The sequence below is a fragment of the Pleuronectes platessa genome, chromosome 19 (genome assembly GCF_947347685.1).
Source record: "Pleuronectes platessa chromosome 19, fPlePla1.1, whole genome shotgun sequence".
Lineage (NCBI taxonomy): Eukaryota > Metazoa > Chordata > Actinopteri > Pleuronectiformes > Pleuronectidae > Pleuronectes > Pleuronectes platessa.
Genome location: NC_070644.1, coordinates 10,413,093 through 10,439,618, shown reverse-complemented (window position 1 = coordinate 10,439,618; position 26,526 = coordinate 10,413,093). Strand labels below are relative to the sequence as shown.

The following is a 26,526-nucleotide window of genomic DNA, read 5'->3' as shown; positions in this document are numbered from 1 at the left end:
AAAGCTGCAGTGGCTATATATTTGGGAAGCGGTGTCCCTGGTTTATGTACTAAAAACGATGCACTTATTGCAACCGTTATTATAGTGATATATATAAACCTAGAAAAATGCTAAGGTGCATCCTCCCACACTGCCTCTGGATATGCAACGGGCCTGTTTTCTGCATGAGAGAGCCAACACACACTCACGCTGCTCTGCTCCATTGAGTATCTGAAAACACTCAAAATAGCCCAAGATGAGATCCGTGATTCCATTTGGGATCATTTAAAAAAGAAACACTGTTAAGAAGCTAATCTCAAAATATGCTGTTATTTAACATTTGTCTGCCCTACGTCTAAGTTTCTTGAGTTTAGTTTTGTCTGTTAGTTTGCTTGCTGTCTTTATTTACAACCTCCACATTTCACACATAAAAGTGCCTTCTGCCTTCTTTTTTTCCCCAGTGGACGGAAGACTGCAATGACAAGAAAGATGGCAGCTGGACTTCTTCTCGGGGAAGAGGTTCATCCAAGCCTGTAAGTGTGTGTCAGTGTTTTGCTTACTTCACAGCGTTGGACTTCAGCTTTATTAATGAATTGACTGTTCACAGTCTATAGATTTTACTCAGGGCTTTAGTAGAAAAAAAAGGTTGGGTAAACCGTACCTCTCCATCCGTCGCAAGGACCTCAAAGTATGTAAAGATGGACGAAGTACTGTCTGTCTGAATGGTCTCAAATAAAACACTTGCTATAAGGTGTTTTATTGTAGATCAGTGACTGGAAAATAATTAGATGATGTGGGTTTTAATTTGTTTTAACTCAAAGTTGCATCAAAAACATAAGTGAACAAATTGATGTATACTGTATGTATAGCACTTCAGCACCTGAAATCAGTGGTCAATTATGATTTTGTTAATCATTTTGTTGTGGATTCCATTTTTATGCTGGATTTTGATTATGTCTTAAATCAATAAGTCAATATGTATATTTTTTTCTCTCTGAATCAAGTAATGAATGAATTCTGTGTCTTCATGATCAGTTCCTGTCTCTCTTTCTTGTTTTTTCTTTAAATATGAATTCCTGTTGCATCCTTCATTTTTCATCTCTTCTTTTCCTTCTCATCTCATCCTTAGTTTACCTGTGCTTGTTTGTTGCAAGGCTCTAACTTTACCGATCTAGACTATTATTGCTCCTCCGAGATTCATTGGAATGACTCATCAGGAAGTGAGTAGTGAGGGAAAAGCAGCATGGTTGAGAGGTTCATACAGAGCAGGGTGCTTCAAAATAGACTAAAATTGAATTTACAACAATACACCAAAAACTTGTCAATACGCAGCACAAATAGAGTCCCAGAGATCGTGCAACTGCCTTTCTTCGATTTGTTTTGACCTTTAGCTCCTGGAAATATAATATCTGAGACTCTTATATGAAAACAAACCTTAGCTTTAACCTTTGTGATTTGTCTTTTCTTGCAGTGTACAGTGAAGTCAGAAAAAACAACAACTAACAGGAGCAATAATGGAAACAAACATAGTAACAACTACAACGGATCCTCAGCGTAGTTGATACCTTAGCCGATCCCCAACAGGCCCCATAAATTCAATAAACTGCACCAAATTTCACAAACCTTTTTTCATCAAGATCCATGAATTCACTGCGAAAACTGTGGAAATGTTGATGATCTTTTTACGGTTAAAGAAAGTGAAAAATTAAGTCCCTGGATCTGCCCCCTAATCTTGATAGGACCAGCATTTTGTGGGGTCTTCCCTGACTCATACCGTATCCTTCCACCAAGGTTTGTGGTAATCAGTTCAGTTGTTTTTGTTTAATCTTCCTCATCAACAAACACACAAAGCAACAAAATGGGGTGCCGACTTAACCTCCTTAGTTGAGGTTTAAATAGGAGCCAATATCTCGGTTCAAATTGTGTGAATTAGGCTCTTTGTGTTGCACAGTAGAACACAATTCGGGCTCCTAATATGCAAAAAATCGGTGCAATTTTGCAGGAGCAATGGCACTCGCCTCCATTAACAAAAGTCTGCCCAACAAGCTCAAAGAGTATGTTCACATGGGTTTAAGATAAATATACTGTTTTTAATATTAGCGCAACATTATTAAAGACTTTCATATTTTATTTTGAAAAAGAAGTATGTCTGAGAGTAACTGACCAGAATATAATAATATTGACTTTGAATTCAATCTTGCAGGATGAGTGGGAACACAGCAGTAATGGCAGCACAGGTTCCAGACCCAGTTCAGGCTCCAGACCAGGTTCTGGCTCACGCTCTGGCAGCAGAGGCAGAAACAACCAGTTCACAGGCCCTTCCAAGGTAAAGATACAACTTTGTGTGTGTCGGCTCTCTCATGTGTCTCTTGGTGCTAAAAAATCCACTTAGTGTCTCTTCAATAATCCGTCTTGGTGAGACTTTGAGGGACCTGTGTTGTTGTTACTTCCGTCACATGACTCTTGCCGTGCTCATCGTATAATTCTCTTGGGAGTCTTCACCCGTTTTTAATCATGAGCATCTAAAAGCATCACTACAAATACATTTTTCATCATCGTTAAATGCTAAAGTGGCACTCCACCGGGTTTTCACCTGAAGATCAGTTTTTGAGAGAAAACCTTTGCTACAAACTGGACCTAGACATGAACATTTCCCAGGGAACGAGTGATTATGATGGATCGTGTTGAGCTACATTATGGGAAGTGTAGGAAGTTGGGAAAGTGTAGGATCCAATGAGCCTGGATACCTAAAGGGAGACTGTAGCTGCATAAAGTCTATTATATATACATAAAAAAAATTGCTGTTTATAGCTAATTAAGTCAGATATGTGATGCTTTGTTCAGTGTGTTTTGTCATACTTAAAACATCCATCTTTTCTTTTCCTCATGTTCTGTCTAGAATGGGAACAGAGAATGCTCCTTGGACATCCTTGGCACAGACATATGGGCGGCCAACACAATGGACTCACACGGGTAGGTGCCTCGCTGTTTCATAAACATGTTGTACAGTCTGTTTTCCGACACAAACTGTAAAAAATGTCCAGGAAAACAGAAAATTTCGAAGAAAAATTCAGACGTGGGATGGCGTCTGGATAGATTTGTTTTTAGTTGACAGCAAATAGACACCTGCGTAAGCCTTTGAATCCTAGCTTAATTCTCTGAAAACAGTCCTATAAATCTCTTGGTTGCTCCCATCTTTTCCTTCCTCTCTTTTCCTTCTCAATTTGAGGTCAGCAAGATAGCCCAATTAAATATATCTACATAAAGGTTCATGCAGTGTCTTCTTCTAACGCTGCTGATGATTTTTCTGATAGACTATTTTCTTTCTGTGTTTCTGTTAAAAGCTACATTTATATTGCACCTAACAAATGGAAACATGGGTGCCTATAAAATCAGGTTTCTCTTACAGAACCGTTTTACTTTATTTCCCCCCCCCCCCAAAAAAGCCAAATCTGGAACTCCGAGGAGAACAAAAGGTGAAAGACAGGAAATAAGTGACACATAAATCAATCTCATTGGAGGGAGGGCAGGTTGCCCTGGTAACAGCCGCACAGCAGCTTCAGATACCCAAGTTCCAGCCACGTTGGCACATCTGTGCACACAGTGAATGAGTCGGCATACTGGGATGATAAAATAAACTCACAGACTTAGAGACGTAGAGAAATAGAGATTTAAAACTGAAGGAAAAATTAGTGACAGTTAATTAGAAGTCATCTCTGCCGTTCTAGTTGAAGCTGTGTAAAGAAATCTCCTTGCAATTTAAACCTTTTCTGCAACTTAGTGTATAAAATGCAGTTTTCTGTATCAGCCTCTAAAATCCAGTACCAGTCAGGAAGTATTTTAGGAGTTTTATGTAGCTCTTTATAGCAGTTAAAGAAATGAGTGCCTCATAACCGCCATCTTGTGGTTAAGTCTATTGTAGAGTTACTGATTTATAGACTTATTAAAAGCAGATGCTCCACACGTCTCCCTTTCCTGTCTTCACAGACTGCTCTATCATTATTCTTATACATTTAAAACGTTCTGTCTGTATGTTTCTGGATATATAAAGTCATCTTCATAAGTAGAATCTGAAGTCACTGTTCAAACTGTTACGCTGTTGTCACACATGCATTGAAGTCCGTACATTATCCAGAAACGTTCCTGCTGCTGTGAACGTGTGAAAGGCAAACACCAGAAAATGTCTAGGAAACTGGGGCTGGTTCATGCCTGAAAAAAGCTTCAGAGGAGATTCCTCATCACGCTTTTGTGAGAATAGGCCAAGCTGGAGTAGAGGCTAATTTGGAACACAAGAGGCCGACATGACCTGGGTTGTGTTGGATGTAACTTAAAGCCAAAGATTAACGAGAAGAAATGCCGCTCAGATTCATTCACTCAGTTACCTGCACTCTCATATATTATAAGATAACAGTGGTTCATTATTTACTTCTCCTTTGCATCGTTCAGATGAAGCCCACTACATCCAGTCTGACGTTGTGCTTAAAACGTAGAAAGGTGTCTTGATACTTTCATCTCTTTCCCATTGCATCAATGGATGTTGGGTTTCTCCATCCTTTGATTCGTCTTTGTCTTTGTATTGAAGAGGTGCAGGTTGGGACGTGCAGCCGGAGAAACTGGACTTCAGCCACTTCCACAGGAAACACATCAGAGGAACGCCAAAGCACCTGCCACACATTGACAGAGAGGGGTAAGATCATGTTCTCTGGTTTTTATCTGCAGTATATGTGTCTTGTTTGTGACACCCTGCTCTGTGTTGTCATTTGTTCTGAATACTTCATATTATCTCAACTAGAGAACTGTGTGTGTCATACTGAGTGTTACATTTTCATTGATTCTCTCTGTCTCGCTCTCGTTGTCAGGATGAACAAAAACAAGTTTGAGGAGGACGATGGCATCGACATGAACGACATAGAGCGGTTCCTACCTCATCTGCGCTCTGTGAGTCACTCATTCAATCTAAATGCTCTTGTCTAGATCGTCTTCACACTCTAACATGTACTTTTTCTTTATATACAAATTTTTACTGCACTGGTGGCAAAGTGTGTTCTGCGAAGCACCTAATATAACACCTGTATTGACACATTGGACTATGACCCCTTAGACAGACAGCCTACTGCATTAGTTGTGTGAGAGTGCGCTCTGGTGGCATACTGGAGAAGTACAACTATAAGGTTGACTGCACAGAGCAATAGTGCTGTTGTCAGGGTCATAACTAAAGCCTGAAACATGCTTCTAAGTTTTCACGGGCCCGTAAGCGCAAGAGCCCTTCCGGGTCCCTTACGTGCTTATGTATCCCTCCTTACGTGCTGACGGGTGTCGACCCCCTTTTCTAAAATTTACGGCAAAGCTCCGCAAGCTCACTCAGCCCGCAAGGCTGTGATTGGTCTGCTCTAGATCCCTTCTGGAGCTGCATTTCCGGTTTCATGCCCCATAATACAGGCAGAAACAACGGGAGATTTAGAAGAATGAATATGGACCAAATAGAAGAGCGTTTGGCAGAAGAGATCCGAAAGTATGTCCACTTGTATAACCCGTCACTGACTGGCGTATTTGTCCGCCTGAAAAAGGCTACAAGGAGCCGCAGTAGCTATGTAAATAAACAATCGATGAAGAAGAAAGAAGGCGTCTCTCAGGCTTCGACAAAAAGCATTACTCCGCCTAGTGTTCTGGCGCGGAATTGCTTTGTAAGACGCGCAACGGTTGGGGAAGCATGAATGACAACGAGTCTTGCGCCACAGCGGCGTGAAAAGACGCAGACGCAGTCGCAGAAGCATGTTTCAGGCTTAAATCTCAAGAACACGAAAGAACTTTATTTAATTAGCAAAGTCCAACTGAGATACAAGTTCTCATATGTCAGGGATTCTTGTCAAGATGTGCAGCATTGAAGTAAAACAGTTTAAAATGCAAATACAAGCGGGGACAAATTACATACACAAAAAAATACTATAAACACAGTAAGCAGATTAAAAACAACAAACATATATAAGACCATAAAAAATAAGTGGCTAAGTTAGATATTTGTACCTGAACAAAATGCAGTGGTCTTCAGGGTAGCGATCTGTCAATTCGATTTTTGCCCCAAAAAATTGAGCAAGGCTCTACAGCCCTGAATTAAAAGTAATAGGACTCGTTGATTATACATAAACCTTTGGTGACTCCTACTGGTTGAGAGGCTGAACTGAGCTCTAACTGATATGTTACAAAGGTGTGGGACTGACCCCTGGTGTTTGTATAGGTGAATTACAATGAGTTGATATTTTACAAGGCATTGCAATAATGAAGGTTATAAATGCTCTGTATTTATTGAAATTACAACAACTCTCTAGAATAGTTTCAGCATAGACTTTAATAGCCTGGTAAAAGACTACAGGTTCCAATTGTTTCTGTACTTTGGATACATGTTCAACAGTGTAAAGGAATATTACAACAACGCCTTTCTAATTGCATTATAATGTGTCTCTTAATACGAGGTATCTGCCATCAACAAAGTGAAATTCATTTTGCAGCTGTGGGTGCCAGGGTACAGGCGAGTGAGCATTGTTTTTTCCAAAGGTGGCAGAAGGTCACTGCGTGTCACAGATGTCAAACTTCTCTCTTCCTACCCTGCTTTCCGAGCCAAGATGTCTTCCATCTTTCATAGTGTTTGAGCAGCAGTGTCTTCCTCTTTCCTTCCCGTCTTGGCCTCTGAGTCGAGCCGCACTTGGTCTCTCATGGAGCTTCAGCCAAGTCGGGCCTTTAGTTGCACTACCAAGATGGCTTCCGCATAGTTCCTGGGCCAACTTTGCCTTTTCCGTTCATTCAGTTAGGGCCAAAAAGAAGGATCGGGTCTGTCTGGTGTGCTTGGGATCGGATGTGTGTTAGCACTGGGACCCAGTGAGGTCAGGTCCACACAGCTGAGTGCCACATTTTCTATGTTTCTCTGCCTCACATTCCTGAGCTGTTTCTGACTGTCACATTCTGTCTGTGCAAAGTGTCGTGCACAGTCACGCAGCGGTGACGCCAGGTCATGATGCCAAGTTGTTTCTCAGTCTAATGACAGGAGGTTAACTGGGAGCAGACTTAAGTTTCCATTTTCCTCTTCCAGTAGTTTTAGAGAGAGACCACACTGTAAAATATAACAGTCGAACCACAATCATTGTAAAATTAAGCCGAACTGAGGTAAGAGTGGTAAACCAATCAGCATCAATTGAGCATTCACAAATAGGCACAAGAAGATTAAAACAGTTTGAGAGAATAAGAAATATGTGGATCAGAACTTTGTTTTTAATCTATTCTCTCACATTTATCCACTCATGACCTCTCAAATTCATCTTGTGAGCCTTTGTAAGGCCCTGACCCCTAGACTGGGAACCACTGCACTGAAAGTGACTATAAATAATGGTGTCAATAAAGTAGTTAAAAGAAACTCCACCTCAGTGATGCATCAGCATTCAATCTAACAACAGTTTCAATTAAATATGTTTTATATAATCAATCATCCACTTTGGGTAAGTGGTGAAAAATGGGGACGAGAGGACAGATTGGGGGGAGAGAGAGGAGAGACCCCAGGAACACTCTTGCATTAATGATGGATGGTTGTATTTTCTGTCTGTAAGATGGTTTGTTTATCATCAACTATTTAGCATTTCTACAACATAGTCCTTGTAACCAGGCAACAGTAACACCTGTATTCCCCCCAGTCACCACCTCCAGCTACTGTACTACATCATCTACTGTTCCTGACTACATTCCACACTTCCGACCAACCCTCACTTCCTCTCTCCAGGAGCAAGAATAGATTTACAAATAGCCCTGGGATGTGGAAAACATCGCGTTTGTGTGTTTGTGTGAGTCACTCAGTGAGAATGGGCTTCCTCCTGTCGCGCTCAGATTCTGCTTCACCTCCACTGGCCTCTGTGGAAGGTCAACCTGCACCAACCACACGTCCAGTGTCAGGTTGTAATGACAAAAGAATTCAGGAGTCAGGGAGAAAATATGTGATGTGTGGATTCATGCCCGGTAGATCCTGAACAATATGATACATGAAAACCCAATTCTTTTACTGTGTAGTAATAATTTGTAAAAACAATTAAAGTTGATAGATATATATATTTTTCATAATATAAATACTCCATAATTATGAGTGTGAATATTTGCGTTAATATACAAAACATATCTGACACCCAGAAATATTCCCTTTATAATCTATATGTATGAATTTTTAGAACAAATTATTAATTGAGAAAATATGAAACAGATTATAATAAAAACGCTCCTTAGTTGAGGCTCTAATCTTGTGTTGTAAACTGTAAGATATTATTTATTCCCAGTCAAGTGCTACATTGTTGGAAGGAAAAGATTTATGGCGCCTCATAATGCTTTGAGACTCCAGACGATAATATAAGCTGCTGATTTGAAAATGGAGGGCACCAGTACAGCGGGACAGGGTGAGACCCAGGAGAGAGGGAGAAAGTGGCCAGTCACTGAGGAGACATCCGGTCTGTCTGCGCTGCGGACAAAGCCGTCCAGCGGGAGAACAAAGCCGGAGCCTGGAGCTGAGATATTACAGACTGGTCGGCCCCTCTGTCTGGAAGTGTACGTGCCGCAGAGCATGACTCCAGTCGAGAGGGGACACTGGGGGCGGGTTGAGCTCTTTTGGTGGTCTGTCTGTGTCAGCTGTCAGTTTGTCTGAGAGTTTGTCTGCGTTCCACTCAGTTTTCATTTCACACACATTTGCTTCCTCCCCCCGTGTTTCACCTCTCCTCACACTCACTCTTCTCTACCATCGTTTTACTTCATCTCCCTTTTGTTTCTTCCCATTTACCACTTCCTTTACCCTACCCTCTCCTGACCACCGTCATTATGCTCTGTCCCTCTCCTCATGTCATCCTCCCCTCTATCCTTCAAATGCTGGTGGGCAGCTGAACAATATCCAGGGGGTCATGGTGACCGGCAACCCCCTCCCTGTGGTCTCTTCCTGCTATTGTCCCTCGTCCTACTGCTTCTTGGCTCCTGCACTCTATCAACCCCACACTGACTGACTTAATCACCACTGCACACTGTTATACTCTGGGCTCACGCATGGGAGTAACACTGGACACTTGAGTACATGTATGAAAGTAGGATACCATGGGAAATTGGTGACTAATCCCACAGAGTTATCTGATTAATATGTCACATGAACAACAGCCAGAATATGTTAACGTGCACAGAAAGTAAATTATATTTATTCTAAATGCCTGCCTGTATCTTTTTAAACAGACCAAAATGGAGTGTATCTTATTGTCTGCATACATTTTTTCTCTTCAGCTGGTATATATGCTTTGTATGTTACTCGCGTGCTAAATCCCAGGAAACAAACGTGACATAATAAGGTTTATTTCCTATCCCCAGCCTCTGTTTGTGATCGGTCAGTTGCCTGTGACTGTTTCCCATAGTCTCAATTTATGCCCTATAATACAGCTGTGACATCCCTTGTTTCACTGCCAAGATGTCCCCATAAGAATAGGGGGGTCTTCACAAATGTAATGCAAACCAGACAACACATGCAAACACAGAGCACCAGGCCTGGTCCTCCAGAGAGGATGCGGTGACTGTCAATGTGATGCAACACAGAGAGCACATATGATTGAAGTCATTTTTTCATCATGGCGAGTGATGGCTAGAACACAGCTGTACGCACATGAAACCTGCTGCTGCGGTTGTCGCATGATTGCATTTCTATAGGGTACCAAAGCTTTTTTTTTTTTCTTTCTCTGACATGACGATCCAACAATGGCTCCATCTCCTCCTGGAGCTAGACCCCCTCAATTCTTTGATGTACCTGTCTGTCGGCGCTCTGCTGTGGCCGCAGCCTCAGATCACTTATTAAATGAGTCATGGATGTCAAGACCTCATCTCTGTGCCTCTTATCACCCATCACCTGCTATACCTGACTGTGGCGGCTCCAAATCTCCTCTTTCTGTGCCGCTGGCAGGCATCAACTGCGGAGTCGGTTACATGAAAGAACTAACAGAAGGGATCAGGAAACAGGGATTTTACTGAAAAACAATTTGAGGAGTCCAAAATGTTAAAATGATTTATAACATGAGCGAGCTAGACGCTTTTACAGCAGTACATGAGGGATCATTTCAACATGATATAGTATTTTCTGTCATTTCATTCTCAGGGAAGGAAAAAAAACTGTAAAATGTTTTTTTTATTGATGTTAATTTTTAGTCAAACTGTAAATGTAATCAAATCTTATTATGTAGTCACCAGTACTGCTCACAAGTCAGTTTCCCTTTTTGATTTAACTTAACTCAACAATCTACAGGAAATGTGTCCTATTGGGCACAAAGTAAAGTAATTTCTACATTAGCACACGGAATATTTAAGTAATGCAAAGTGCAAAAATTTCCCAAAGAAGAAAAATCTTATTTATGTATCTAGCTTGCTCACAAGTTCAACGTATCAGCTTATAGGTGATGATATGTAGCTGCTGTGTTTACAGCTTGAAGACAAAGTGATGACATTTTTAAAGGACTTTATTTTCCTTGCTAGCAGTTTCAAATCTTGGTTTAATGTCTTCTCTTGGTGCAGATTTAAATTGTCATGATTATAACAGATACAGATAATGTTACAGCTCTATATATATGTGTGTAAACAATACATGAACCACATTATCAAAGTAACAAATCTCCAACACATGCAGCAGAATAGGACTTAATCTCCACATAGACACAGGAAGAATATTATTCATTGAGGTTCGGTATGTGGGCAAAATGGCCAGATTGCGTTTTTACCTCCCTCTCTGTCTTTTACGTGCTTGCTATCTTGTATTTACAGTCGCTCTTGTCGTCGTACTTGCTCTCCCTCACCCCTGCTCTCAACAACCTGTCCTGTAATGCCACCCCTGGGGCAGTTTGCAATTTATTGCTTTTGGCCGAAGGCCCTCGCAACATAAATAAGCCGAAAGAAACAATGGGGCCGCCTGAATGAGCATCGCTGCAAAATTGTTGCGCAGTAGAAGGGACAGGAAAACCTGCACTTCACTTTCTATGCTATTGAAGAGAAAGTTCTGTAATCGTTCGTCGTATTCTACGCATTTCCATGCCCATTCGCTTTGCACATTTCCTTACTTTCCTTCCTTGTTACTTATACCCCCTTTCACGCTAAAACAGCGCCATTGTTATGAATCGACCAACAATGGTATCTGACCCAGGTCTCTGACCCTTTTGACAAAATTCTCGGAAAAATGTAACTATCACCGGGGATAAGTCTTTGAATTAGCTGTTCCACCAGCCCTTTAAAAGTAAAATTACTTGAAGTTGTAGCTCGTAGCTCAGTGGTTACGTGTTGGCGTTGAGTTAAGGACACATCCTCTCTGTGAGCATCCCAGGTAGCCTCTCCCAGTGACCTGGGATTTTTTCTGGAATGCTGCAGGGTATGTCAACTTCCTCTCAAGGCAGACGCTCACACCCAAGCACATAATACAATACACACACAAACACACACCTCAATCAGGTTCATACAATTTAAACTTGACAGAAAAGTATTTAGATTTTATTTCTGCCTTTATAAAAGAGACTAAAACTGTTTAAAGTTCACATACCTTACATGTCGGCATTAGAAACACACTGCTATATCATGAATATTGATATAGTCACACACACACACGCACAATATCTCTTTTTGTCTCTCTTGGACATATCTGACCAAAAGAAGTCCCCCCCCCCGCACCATCCTTGTCACGTCCACAGGGTGCGCGCTGCCTGCCTCGAGGTGAGAGGTCGTCTGTCTGTGAACCAGCACAGCACACGACTCTCTTTGATCTACCCTGCACTGGCTGCTACCTGCAGATAGCCTCTTCACACACACACACTACATTCATCGCATCCTGTCTCCATGTTTCTGTCGGATGCATTATACTCTGCACACACTAGAGCATTTCTCTTCTCTTTGCTCTGTTGTTCTCTGGAAATGGATTTACGTGATTTAAGAGAAGCAATATAGATATTTTTTTTTTTACATGCAATCAGAACCAGCAATGGAAATTCCCTTCAACTTACTTTTGGGGTTTGTGTGCGTGTGTGTGTGTGTGTGTGTGTGTGTGTGTGTGTCCTCAGAGTCCTCTGGTTGCTATTTGAAGGCAGAATTACAGCTAATGATATCCTAGAGGAAAACTACAGTAGCTAAACATGCAACACTTCCTCTGTTTCGTTCTCCACCTACTTTTCCTCCCTGTTAGACTCTTCAAGTGGCGAGAAGCTGAAGTCTGGAAAAAAAGAGTTTCACAGATATTAATACGTTAGGGTTTTGTATTTGAAACCTTGTTAAATTGCCCTGGTCAGATTAAAGCTTTGAACTAGCAGACAGTTTAAGTGCACATTTGTCTGCCTTTTTTTTCTTGGGATATCACTGCGCCACACGAATGCAGTGCCCCCCCCCCCCCCCGCACGGACACACACACACACACATTCTGCCTCTCGCATCTGGATTCAATCAGACTCCTGTGATCCCCCAGCAGCCTCTCTTAGAGAAGTAGGTTAAAGCAGCAGTGTCAAATATCAGGCTGTTTCTCTCAAGTGGATTTAAATATCTACTGAATGTACAATAGGTTTGTGCAAAAAAGAAAACCTGAGAAATGTAAAGACATTTGATGCAAGTTAAATAACATGTATTGGTAACAAATATAGTTTTGTGCACGTTTGTACTAAACATTTACTTAGCAGCGTAGATATGGCCTTGGTCCCTATGGATTTGTAAAGGCGCTATATGTAATGTGTATTTGCTTTCGACAGAAGAGAAAGTGTGACAACAGAAAAATCCATTTCATATTGCACTTTATATCTAGTATTATGATATAAACGTTTGACTATATGTTTGTCATTTTGTCCCAAATCAGTTTTTATGGTAATATCTTTCATCATCTGGATGGCGCATAAAGCTTTTCCACATGATACAGACTCAAGCCGGAAAGCAACATGAATGCAACTCAAACAAACATGGAGGATAATGATGGTGACACAGACACAGAATGATTCCGATCAACCAAACGAGGAACTCTTATCTGAGTGACAGGCTGCTTCTCACGCATAGACGTGGTTTGACTACCAAGAAGCTGACAAGGACCAGAAGACCGCAATTTGTGATTTTAGCCACAGATTTGTCCCCAACAATAGACTCCAATAAACAATTCAAATGTCTTTTTAGCACTTGCCAATCAAATATGTAAAAAAATTAACAGGGGGAGCCACAGAAGTACAGGCCAGGTCTTAAATTAACATTGTTAACTGGTAACGAGACGAGATGAACTGATGTCAAACTCTGTGGTTCCCATTTTTTTGTTATTCAAAAAATCAAATAAGGAACAACAAGTTCATCATATTGTATGAGGAGCAGACGGCTCTGGTTCCTCTTTACGGACTGTGGTCAACTTCTTACACAATGTATGGGTTTGAGAGTTCGGAGACATTTTGGGGTTTATTGCATTAGACTAGAACTGTCTGTTGCACAACACACACACACACATCCTGATCAATGACTGACACTGACACTTACTAACTTTGCATAACAGGAGGGGTACCTACATCATTTACACTCAGTATCTGCTTGTAACTTAAAGTCTTGGACAGCAGTACATCTATGCACCCATCCTATCACAACATTGTGAACCATTGCAGACTAAGCATACCATAGATGTACAGTGTCCTTGAGCTCTCAGTCAGGCTCCAGCCCTGCTCCTACAAATATGGTTACTTCTGGTTTAAAAAAACAAGATGGCGTTTGACAAAATACCAAACCAATCGTTGTTATCACGATGGGTTGCCACTTATAGCACTAGGCCACCTGTAACCATGGTAACAACACACCGTGATGCTGAGCGAAGCGGGACTGGGCTGTTTGATTGACAGAGCTGATGTTTAATGCTCGCTGGATGGTCTTATTTCGTTTTCACAGGAATGAAATTACAGTCGTTCCCTCCCTTACTAAAAGTCAGTCAGCGCGTAAAGTCTTGTCTATAATGTTGTTGTCTATAATGCAAACACGACACAGTACATATCAGATCCCATCATTAAAGACTGCCTGTTCAGCAACATTAGGTAGCAGTGTGGAGGATGCATGCATCGAAATGATTCGACACAGCAGATATCCTGAACTCCCTGAAAGAAAAATACAGTAATTCTACTGCAGATCAAAGCTTATCAGATTTCGTTTATGTGCACACATTTACACATAAAAATGCATAAATGTTCATTATTCACATACACAAGTTCACTTTTAATGGAGTTCCAAGATTTCTGGTGAGCTCTGATGCTCTGCAGGGTCTCCTAAACATCTAAAATGCTTGAATGTTACTGTTCTATTTGTGAGAAAAGTTTGCACATTTCAGTGTATTTCTACCTGTGTAGATACTTTCCATAGTGGTGTAAATGACTGGTGTTGACAGCAGCTATCTCTTACGCCATGATTTGTTTCCAACAGGTCTTCCCACCCCTTCCTAATGAGGCTGAGATCGCACAAACCAAAAAGCTCTTCCGACGCAAGAGGAATGACCGACGGTAATGCAATACACTCACACATAGACACACACCTCAGCGAGAGGGAATGTTTTTTCTGTGTTTGATGTCAGACGTCGGTGCACAGCCAGTCCAATAGCTTTAACATCTCTCCTCGGCCAAAGCAATGTCAAGACAGGAATGCAGGCTCCACACTTCTCTGCAGACAGGAAAAAGAAAAGAAAAACACTGTGGAGACATTCAAGGTTTTTCTTTTCTTTTTTTCATTTAATAGGTCAAACTTTCTTTCCTGTGAATATGTATTTACTTGTCTTGTCACTCTGGTATGAAATTTGAAAGTAAATTTTGAAATTGTATCCTGACTTCACTGAAACCAGGTCCTTAAGAGAGAAAAAAAAGTATTGCTCTCTTGTTCCCTGATGTCACTGGAAAACTGTTCTTCAGTTGCTAGGAGACGTGGCCCAGAGAAAATATTTTGGTTGTATTTGTGGTTTAAAAAGAGGAAATTTTAGCTCCACAAGAACGGATAAAAAAAAAAAAGCACTTTCATCCTTGTTTTTAAGTACAGAGAGTAATTGGTTCTGTCCAGAGCTATTGTGTTTATGTGTGATGGGTGCAGCGCAGGCCGGGCAAAAAGAAAAGAACACAAATATAAACTTGGACCAACAGTAGTTTTCTAAAGTTTAAGTCTATTTGTTTTTGAGCTGGAAATATTAACAAGAGTCCATCCTGTTTTCTCGTCCACTCTGCTTCCAAGTAAGGACTTTACAGCTTGTTTTTTTATGGGATAATTACAGTGGCAAGAACAAGTACATGAACCCTGGGTTTTTCTGCATTAATTGGTCATAAAATGTGACGTCCTCTTTATCCAAGTCGAAGTTATACAGCATCGAAATGTGCTTAAAACTAGGATTGGTAGTCCTACAATAACTAGGAAGAGCAGGTCACACTTTGAAAAAATGCAGCTGTACATCACACCCCTTCTCATTGGCCACCTCGTCAAAGCTACGCAGTCGAAACGCATAAACTGTCTGACCACTAGAGGCCAACTTTTCCATTTTTCAATTCGGTCTAAAAGATAAAAAGTGTTTCAGAAATGAATTTCCAACCATACCATTAAAACAATATTGCACAGTGACTGTGTTGGGGGTCTTCACTGAACACATCCCTGGAACATTCACATTGCTGGTGAAAAAAATAAGTAAACCCTAGGTCATAATCTCTTTTGGGAGCAATAACCTCCAACAAGAGATTTCCATAGCTGCAGATCAGACCTGCACAATGGACTATTTTTCTTGTAGAACAGCTTCAGTTCAGCCATATTTTCAGGATGTTTGCTTTGAATGGTTCTCTGAGGTCATTCGACAGCACCTCTTCTGGGTTATGGTCTGTGCTCTGACTGTGTTGACGACCGAGGCAGCATTCTCCCTTTAATGTCAGTGTACCATAGAACACTGTAAATGCCCTGGTTTTCATTGATCGAAGTATACCAGGCTAATTACCAGGCTTTTCTGAAGTCTTAGCAAAAATATATTTGAAAAGAAAGTAGCGCCTTGACTGACCTTCCCTCCTTAGTTACCCCAGCACTGTTAAGTAACAACTGAAAAGACAAAATGTGAAAAATATTACAGCTTAAGGAATATAGTCCTTAATGCTGTCCATTCTGTGGTTAAAGGGATAGTTAGCAATATTTGAAGTGGGGTTGTATGCAGTGGTTATCCATATTACGTTTATTACAGAAGGCACACGTAGTGGCAAAGAAACTGAGCCATATACTGTTGCTTTAAAGAGCCACTTTAGAAAATGCCTCCTAAAAACCTTTTGAGGGTATATTCTTACTTTCGGAATCAAACTTTTAAATTAGATATTTATTCCACAACTGTAAATCACAAGAAATGGGAGACTCAATATAATTAGACTGAAATATATTTGAGTGACTGCTCAGTGACCTTTTAAGTGTTTCTGAGATCTGACAACATCTCTACTTGAAACATTAACATGAGTGAATGCTGTTAAAAGATTTTGATGCTAATGTTCCATTAGTATTTAATGTGAACGCAACATTAGCTTTTTATTAGCATTCATCATTCATGTGGTAATGTTTGAGGGCTACTTGCAGCCCCCTGCCTCCTTACTCTAAAGATAGGCATCACACAGACCAGACAAACGTATCTGCAGCGATGGAGAAAGCAGGATGAAATCGAAGATGTGAAATATAAAAGGAGGAAAAAGGCATAAGAAGAAATGGACATGAGGGAGGAGTAGTAGTGTACAAGAAGTGGTCTACAAAAAGAAAAGAAGCTAAGATTGCTTTCACAAATATCATATTAATAACTTATCATTCATCAAGTATCTTAGTTTTTGTACACTGTCCGCTGATTAAGAAAAGACTGGGGTGGAGAGTAAATAGAATACAACCTAATTGTTAATAAAAGTGAAAAAGTGTATCCTTCTGGCAGGTCGTAAAGCAAACATACACTCAGTTTATTAGGAACACCATACTAATGCTGGGTTGAGCCTCTCTCGGCTCTCAACAGTCCCTCGGCTCTCAAAACATCCTCCGTTTATCATGGCATAGATTCCGCAAGATGTTGGAAACAGTCCTCAGAGATCTGTCAGCTGCACATTCATGATGCCAATCCCCTCTTCTACCACATCCCAAAGGTGGAGCAGAAAATCATCGATTGTGCATGAGAGTGCGGAAATGGGTTATTGTATCAGAAAACAGCCTCCACAGCTATAATTACTCTATACTGTCCTTTATGAAGCTTAGCGGGTTTGTTCATCAAACCCATTAACGTCATATGTTTGTCTATAAACATGGTAATCCTCTTATATAGATATTCTCCCACGTTCGACTCCCTGACAGAAAACAACCAGTAGCCTGAGGCAATAAATATTCACTGCATCGTGAAACCACAGAGACGATGTTAGATTTGTGTTTATTTAGTTTTGTGTCGGTGACGAAAACAAAAAAGTTCAAAGTAAACTTGTTGGAGGCACATGATTAAATATGGCAGTAAATATTGATCCTTTGACTGTATGTGCAAATCACGAGGGTTGAGGGTCGTTGTGAAAGAGAAAGAGTGCGACTGTGAGATTGAGTAAAGGAAAAGTGTAGGCTGGCTGTGGCAGGAAGGAAAAGGAAGGGGAGGTAGTGCATGTGTTTCTACTTTAGAAGGCACGTCAAGCAGGGCTGAAATTAGTTGTGATTTACTGGAATGTGCTGCTTACTGCTTTCTGCTCCAAAACAAAAAAAGGGGGGAAAAGAAGGAGCTAATATGCTTTTTATCCATCTCTTTTTTTCTCTTCCTTAAAGAAACGGGTAATTATTTTGAGGAGCGTTTACACATGTCGACTTTATTTTGTCTGTTTTACAAGAACCTCCTTGTGCCTCCAATCGAAGACGTTTTTTAACAACAAACACATTTACATGACTGAACATCCAGTTACCACACATTATACAATTGAAACCGTTGAGTGTAGAAATGTTTAAACACACCAAGCACCAAGTCCACCATCTATTCTATGAATACGACGATGCCTGCTGTGTGTGCACACATAGTAGATTTTATTTGGACATGGACATGACAATGTCATTGGACGAACCAGATGCATTGTTTACAGTGTATTAGCATAAATGCTAGTTTACAACACCTGTCCACAGGAGGCTTTTTGATCTGCACTCAAGTAAATAGGCATCCAATCAACTTCTGTCTTTCCACCATTAGAGCCGTCGATGGTAAAGCAGTGCAAACAACGATGACATTCTCCAGGACACAAGAACAAACTATTGCAACTGCTATATCTCTACCATTAACACATTAACTTTATACAAACACACACAATACAGCTCAGTCATTACTAAATATCAGAATTTAGTCATTTGTAAGTGCAGATGCAGCCATGCAAGCATCAACAAATGAACGAATGTGAGAAACACTGTCAGTAATTTGGTCAGATACAACCTTTCATTGGAAATTCTCATATTTTTGGCAAATTGGCTTTTGATTTACTGTATTTTCTCAACTTCATTCCTACTCAGAAATAATTATTCAAAATACATTGAGTGAATGCACCATATGATTATAATGGAGGCTTCAAAACCAACAATACAATGAGCGAAAGTGGCATTTGGCTTTTTGTTATATCAATTTTTTTTCACATTAAACACACCAGTCTATGTGAAAAATTGTGTGGCCCATCAGGCCCGAGGTCTGCATGTGTTTCTGCACCTGCTATGAACAGGTTTTTTCTGCCTGAGCCTTCTGGGCATGATGACTCAACGTTATTGACTGTAATTTGTTTATGCATGCATGTACAGTATACATACATAAATATTAACCATTTCTTTCAGGAGCTTTGGGTTTTGTATCTTCAAACGCTGTGTAAAAGAAAGTGTAATGCAAATTTTCAGTCAGACAGTCACGACCTGTCTCCCCACACTCCATTAACCAGTGTGTTGCGGCTCGTATGAAGCTCGGGCTCTTATTGACTGTCCAGCCTGCAGGCTTCTCTTCTTCCCCCCCGGGCAAATCGATTCTCCAGTCTGGGTCAGCCAATGCTCCAACGGGTTCACGAATCCTCCATCCACACAGCAGCAGCCATGATTGATCATCAGTATCCTCTCTCCTCCCATGATCATATCTGCAAAATTCATTCCACCTTTTTAGTGCCCACATCATTCCTCAGTTTCTGTAGTTCTGTGCATGTTGTTTGAATGACATAGTTATAAACCTGTAGATTTTTTTGTTTGTTTTCCTCTTCGCTTCTCTAACTTCCCTCCACCTTATATCCTCTATAATCTCCTTTCTTTCTTGCAACCTCAAAAAAAAAAATCCTTCTGCCGTTTCCTACAAATTGTTCTGCCACTTTCTTCCACTCATCTGTCTTCCGTCCTTTCATGCCTACATCCTTCCAATCATCTGCATTGCTGCATACCCTCTTCTCCTGCTTGTAGAGCGGTTGATCAGTTCACCCGAGACCAGTTAACCATACTTCTGCCCACTGGCCCCGGGGGGGAGCGCCGAGTCTCAGCCAGGTTAGTGACAAAATGAGCCCTGACCCAGAGACACAAAATGGGAACTGAAAACATTGTTATTTGACACAATTTAAATTACATTTGATTATACCCTGTTAACCGTATACAGATATTTTGCAAGTTTTCCTCTGTGTTTGGGGCCTCTCGTCCACATGCAAACGGCATTTGAACTCATCGGTGGATAGAACATCTCAAAATTGTCAATCTTTATTGTACACTTAGTATTTACTTCAAGTTAAAAAACATGTTGAATGATCATCATACAATGTAGAAATAAACTTGTTTGTGCTGTGATAGACTGCTCTGCTTTACATTTCATTACATCTAAATTTAGAATCACTTCACCACATTACTAGCATTCACAGGCTACCTATCAGCCAGTAATACTGCAGCGTTTTTCTCTGGAATTTCGTTAATATGCTGATGTGGACTTTATCGCCACCTCCTGGCCTGGCATGCATGGTCATTTTCATGTGCTATCGTCTGGAAGGAGATAGTTTGTAAAAAGGTTTCGTGTGGATGGATATTTCCTTTTAAATGAAGAGGAAGATATCCCTTTAAAAAAAATTTGCAGCAGTGTAGACAAGGCCACATTCTCATTTCAACCACTAAAAAAAAAAAGAATCTTCTCACTTGATTAGACAGTCGATCACACCAGACATGATCTGTTTAAGTCACAAGATATTGTGAGATGAAATTTCATTAGTTGCCCCGTCATTTATCTTTAATGCAAACATCTCCCTGGCACTAATGTGACTGATATATGGTCAATCTGAGCAACACTCCGGCTACTGCAGAGCAGTCATTAAACATGATTAACATTTTATTACTGTCTCACTTTCACCTCTCTGCATCACCAGTAGAGGAGGTCTTATTAGAGCTGATCCTAAACCAACAGCGACTGTAGAGAGCAAATGAATCATCAGATGAGTGAATGCTTCTGTTTCAGAGATGGAGAGAGGAGAGAAAGACAGAGGGAGGAGGGAGATAGTATTCCTACACTCTGAAAGTGTCTCTGATCAGTCTGCAGCTTTGCTAAAGATTACGAAATCTCATTCTCTGCAGTCATATTAAATGATCTCTCTGAAACTATTTCTGTCAGTCAGTGTTAAGCTATTACACTGAATTAAATGATTATATAAAACCTTGATAAGCAGCCATGTAATAATGAGATGTTTGTAATTGAAAACAAATAAAGAGGCACTGGAGGATGCTGACGGTAGTAACTGACAAGAGGGTGTAGTTTAATCATTAGATACTTCCATCCATCAGATTTAATGAACTTTTTCATTTGGAAAATGTCAGTAATGTCAAATTTTTGAAAGAAAATACATGAGGACTCGCAAATCCAAACTCGCTGAGCACCGGGGGGACTGGCCATAAGCAACAAAAGCCAAAGACGAGAAATGTCTGCACGTCATTTGATGCTCCTAGAGCCGGAAACGTTACTTGGGAGGTCAGCCATTCCTTCTCTTCTGCTACATATCAGAAAGACAACAAGAAAATGTCTACAAAAAAACTAGTGAGCTATATTGATTAAAGCAAAATGTGACAATGGAAACAGTCTCATTCATAACTGAATTCAAAGGAGGCAAATGAAAACCAATCTGTGAAGTTCAAGTTTTTTGACTGTAGCTCTTTTAAATCTGTCATCTTCTTGCACCCTTTCCATCTGCAGTGGTGTCTAATAATGGCGTCTAACTGCAGAGGTAGTTTGAAAGTTAGTTAAGCTGTGTGATTAAAAAGTTCTGTCAGCCTGCCGCAGAGCTGACTTTGAGAGATGCTGAGAATATGTGCAAAGTGCTGGAGGCAGACTGCTGAGCACATGAGAGAGTCCGAAGATGAACTGTCTCCCAAACTCCCCAAGAGAGTGGAGCCGAGAGGCCGAGCAAGAAATAAACCAAACGAATACCCGCAAAAAAAAAACATGTCTAAAAATATAATACACTCCTGGTTCTGCCGACACACACACAAACGAAATCAGTACCGCTGGGTGACACTAAGGCTTTTAGTTCATGATCACTGACATGACAACTTAACCTGTGGTATGTTTTCTGTGGTAATTAATTATTTATTTGTACAACAGAGTATTCGGGCACTTAAAGGGTTCTCTGCCATGTGTTCATGCAGCAGTCTCAATTTATGCTTAATATTTTTATCTGTGAATATGAATATATTTGATTCCCTTTTAAGCTCAAAGAAAGTATGCAAAGTTTTACTGATAATGAACTATTTGGGTTATAAATGAAAGAGTTTGCAAACTTTACTTCTGAGTTTAAACTTCTCTTTTCACCTTGGGCAACTTCTCCATCAACTGTTTGTGCTTTTGTTTAGTTTTTTTTACTTCAGCTTCTTGATTTAAGAAATTTAGCTATTGAAGGTTTGCTAAATTAAAAGTGGAAGGAAAGTCTTTTGTGAGGAGTGATAGAACCCACGTTGCAGTTATTGAAAGACTTTCTCTGCTCGTCAGTCTGATGAACTTCACATAGTTAACTTTATTTTGTTAGTTTTCATTAAATATTTCTTTCTCTGGATCATCTTTTTTAATTTGACCTCATCTTCTGTGGACATATTAGTGATGTTAATAAAGTCTACTTGAGGCTTCAAACTGTGCCTTTCATACTGAATGTGTCTATTATAGAGCGCTGCAATTTTCTGTTCGAGCCTGAGAGAAAACTTACTGACACCGAACCGGCCAGACGTTCAGATTTTTGTGTTCGACCCGAGCCTGATATTTTCCCCCTTACATGCGAAGGTAATGAATAAATAAGTAGATAGCCCAACCAATGTGACCAAATCGGACGTGAACCTGTCAATCACATCAAAAGTCTTTATCTGCGTATTCACGTGTACTTGAAGTACTGCAAACATATGAATTACTTGGATTAAGGCTCAGTGTGCTTTTCTATCAATTTCAAACATAAGACCCGGACGTTTTGCCTAGGTATTACTGGTTCAAAATGTGGATGGTCTGCATTTGTTGTGGTTTATTTACCAGCTCAACCAGTTGACTTCATGTCACCATTGATGCGTAGTTACTGTGTTTTTGTTGTTGTTGTTTTGGGTTTTATTAAAGTGATTTGACAGAGACTACGCAACAGATTAGGGCTACTTAATATATGTAGTTGTTGAGCAGGTAAAATGAAGTCTGTGGTGAGGCGGCTGAAGCTTGATGACACAAAATCTATCACTGAATAATTAAACCGCATTTGCCAAAACAATATGGCCACTTGAAGTTACCTCTTTAACAACAGCAGTGTGTTCTTGTAGTCTTTGAGTTGACTTCATCTTAACAAAGGTGAGCGTGGCGGCTGCTTATTGAGCTCTGTGCTAGTTCACAGGCTGAGGGAGATAATAGGTTGCCTTCTGGGTGCCAAGGTGATTAATCCTCTAGACCATATGTCAGCGGCTTGTCAAGCCCAGAGTCAGTGCAGCAAAAAGGACACAGCTATGCAGGACAGGAAACCACAGACCCAATGGGCAGCCACATGTAAGCGGGCACTTGGATTTTGAAAATGTTGCTTTTTTTTTTTAATACTGTTTGTTTCTAGTTGTGCGTTGTGACATTAATAGTTACTAAGGAGCATTTGTCACTGTGACTAGATAACAAACAGAACATTGAGCTTTTTTGTTTAAGTTTTTGGAGGTTCATGGGGATGGGGAGATGTTTTAGGCCATAATGGTGCAAGTGTGACACAGGGGGGTTTTCAGAGGGAAGCAGGGAAGGTTAGGGCACCAGCCAGCTGATGCTACACCACACTGAAGCTAACTGAAACCTGCTCTCATTCCAGGAGGCAGCAGCGGCCTCAGGGAGGAGGTGGCGGTGGAGGTGGAGGAGGGAAGAGCCAGCCTCAGCAGATACAGCAACAGTCACCGCAGCACCAGAGGGATCACACCCAACAGCAGGCTCCACACCAGCAGCAGCACAATATAACAGAACTGGGAGATAACAGAAACAATAGTGCCGACTGGCCGCCCCGCCAGTACCAGGGAGGACATGGGCAGCGCCAAGGAGGACCCTCGCACTTTGGCTACAGCCAGAACCGGCGTTGGCACCACAATCAGAAAGGTCAGGGGCATGGACAGACAAACACCACGGGCGACAGAGTCATAACCCCGAGAACAACCAAAGACAAAGAGACTGAGAATGTAAAAGCGGGTGACGAGCAGATCCGACCGCCTCAAGACTGCGGCCGTAAGAGTCCCAATGAATCACCCAAATCCGAGTCAACACCCTTTACAAATACTTTCCCAGATCGGCCAGTTTTAAAGGAATTTCCCAGCCCAGCAGGAAGTGGGAAGGCGAGCGAGGGCCAGTCGGAGCAGCCCAAAGTCAGCTTGCTGCAGTCGTCAAAGGAGAGGCTGCGGAGGAGACTAAAGGACAAGGTACCGAAAAGCTGCTTAGCGCCTGTCAGTCAGTATTAAGGCAATCAGGACTAATGTGTGTGTGTACACAAGAGCTGCCATTTGGTGTTATAATTACTTTCATTATGATCATGCACACACATGTCCTGTCGTTAATATACAAATGTGAATGCTCGACCTCACTGTTACTCGAGTCCTTTATCTTCTTAGTGATTTAGAATAACACACCCTCAGACGAGGAATGGAGGACATGTTCTCACTGAAGAGGTGAAACAACTAAAGCAGAATTCAAAGTTTCTTAAGATTTCAACATTTCAAAATTAAACTCTTTAGCTAACTCATTACCACCTGAATTAATTTTCATTTGGCCAAATTTTCCATTACGTATTTCCTTATCAAATGGTAAGGAGAACACTAAAACCAAATGCAACAGGGTCAATCAGTTGCATGTCACAAGCCACTGATTGGGATTCTTGTCATTTTACATCATGTGCATACAGACGGTGAGTTGTATTTGTCATACTGGTGCGCACAGGGATTTCCAACCAGGAGAACTCAGTTTGTAGAGTAGCTTAAAGGTTCATTGTGTAGAATCTAGTGATTGCTAGTGGTGAAGTGGGATGTTGCAGCTGAATCCCACTCACCTCACCCTCCCCTTCCCCTTCCAAACAAGAGAATCTGTGGCAGCCTTCAGTTGTCATAAAAGCTCAAGGTGTTTAGTTTGTCCAGTTGGGATTGTCTTGTTGGCAAAAAGAAACCACTGTATCAGCATATATAAACTGTAAATATATATAATTCAAAATAGTTTCATAGAGACAATAGACTAATGGCCTAAATCTTTCTCTCCTCCAAAATAAAAACTCACCTCATAAACCATGAAACCTACAGTTTTGAACTTGAAATGTTTTTTATTAGGTTTAATTAAATTGTTTAATCAGCCACCATACCACATGGGAGAAATTGGCTCACATCATTTATTTTGTCCATGAAAACTTCCAGACTGTTGAAAGTGAATATTATATCACCAACACTCACCAGTCACAAATCTACCTTCCCCTCTCAGGAAGAGGCTCGTGTGGAGGCGTCGGGCTCTGGGTCCCAGAACATGGACCGGCTGGTGGACCTGCTCAACAGCATGAGGAGCAACAGCAGCGGCGTTGAGCAGCAGCTGGCCTCCTTCATGGAGGAGGCGCAGTGCTCGGCCCGGTCCGAGGAATCCCTGACGCAGGTGGTCCGCACAATCTACTGCAAGGCTGTGTCGGACAGGAGCTTCGCCGCCACTGCCGCCAAGCTCTGCGACAAGATGGCACTGTTCATGGTGGAGGGGACCAAGTTCAGATCACTGCTGCTCAACATGCTGCAGGTGAGAGCACTGGGGAGGAAACCGGTTGGTTGTAGATGCAGCGGTGACGAGAGCTACTGTAGTTATCGTTTTTTAAAGATAGATTGGATGCAGGTTTAAAAACACTTTAAAAGTGTCGCCTAGCCAAATTATTTTCAAGGCAGCTTTTATTAATTCCTACTGAAATGAATAACGTCATCCTCAATAATTAATTTAAGATCATTTTAGCTTTTACCATCTGGGTTTTTACCCTCATGGTTGAATTCATCTATTGTAAGTCGCTTCGGATGAAAGCGTCGGCTAAATGAAATGTAATATAGCTACTCAAGTTACGTGTACCGCCATTGTTTGTCATGCTGACGATCGAATCTCCAAATAAGAGGATTGTCTGCACCATTGAAGACTAAATTAATCTTAAGACTGTTTGATACTGTAAGACCATTTGAAACTCAAATCTAAACCCTCAAATGTCTTGAAACAGGCTTCTTTTAAAATACCTTTTTAAAAGCTCATAATAAGACAATAGCGCTTAAGAACAGTAGAAGTTTTTGGTAAACCTTTAATTGTTTATGCTACACACACTAAGTTTCAATCCACTTCAGTTTTATGAGCAGCACTTCCAGGTGGAAGCCAACTGTGTGTGTGATGCTGCAAATATCAGTGGGCAAAGTAGCTCCCCGAGGGAGGGAGAGAGACCGAGTCCTCACCGTTCCTGTCTCGCACCCATGATGAAAACATCCTCTCAGCTGTTAGATATCTCACTGCTGCTCTCCCCCTCTGTGTCCCTCATGAGCCGGCTATTCCCAGGTGTCGTCCCCCCGCAACGACACGGGCCAGTGCCTTGCTACCTCTCCCTGTACACTCCCCCTCTCTCTCTTAACCACGCTCCTCCCTTTCACCCCTCGCCTCCAACCTGAGAGACAAACAACGTCGCCAGAGCGGCAGACAGTCTAGAAGTAAGCAAATAAGACATACATGCTGTCTTCAGATGACATTCACAGTCTAAATGTTAACCCACCTGCTGCCTCGCCATGTCTCCCAGCTACACTTTTTCTTTTTTTCCCCATTTAAACACATCTTTCATTAGATGTTGGGATTTTTTTAATAGACTCAGCAGTAGTGAACCCTGCCTTAATCCTTTTTCACCCCTCTTTCCACTTTTTATTTATTCCCTCTTTATCACAGCTGCATGGTCCCTTTTTAATTCTCACTTTAATTCCCACTTCCCAGCCAGCGTGGACCCCCTCCTCATCTTTGACATTTCACCCTTTTTTGCTTTAAAAACATCTTAAATGTCATAAGTGGGCTCATGAAGGGCA

At 41.1% G+C, this 26,526-nt stretch overlaps 1 protein-coding gene across 2 annotated transcripts in view; it reads left to right on the top strand.

The window, feature by feature from the left end:
• ctif (CBP80/20-dependent translation initiation factor) overlaps positions 1-26,526 on the top strand; it is a 46,642-nt gene that overhangs the window by 10,393 nt on the left and 9,723 nt on the right. The window contains exons 3-11 of one of the 2 annotated variants that reach the window (XM_053411259.1): positions 441-512; positions 2,183-2,305; positions 2,879-2,952; positions 4,562-4,666; positions 4,839-4,917; positions 14,425-14,501; positions 19,420-19,500; positions 23,292-23,886; positions 24,929-25,228. In XM_053411259.1, the coding sequence (XP_053267234.1) occupies positions 441-512; positions 2,183-2,305; positions 2,879-2,952; positions 4,562-4,666; positions 4,839-4,917; positions 14,425-14,501; positions 19,420-19,500; positions 23,292-23,886; positions 24,929-25,228 (1,506 nt within the window). The remainder of the gene's footprint in view (positions 1-440; positions 513-2,182; positions 2,306-2,878; positions 2,953-4,561; positions 4,667-4,838; positions 4,918-14,424; positions 14,502-19,419; positions 19,501-23,291; positions 23,887-24,928; positions 25,229-26,526) is intronic. The other variant, XM_053411260.1, reaches the window with a different exon arrangement.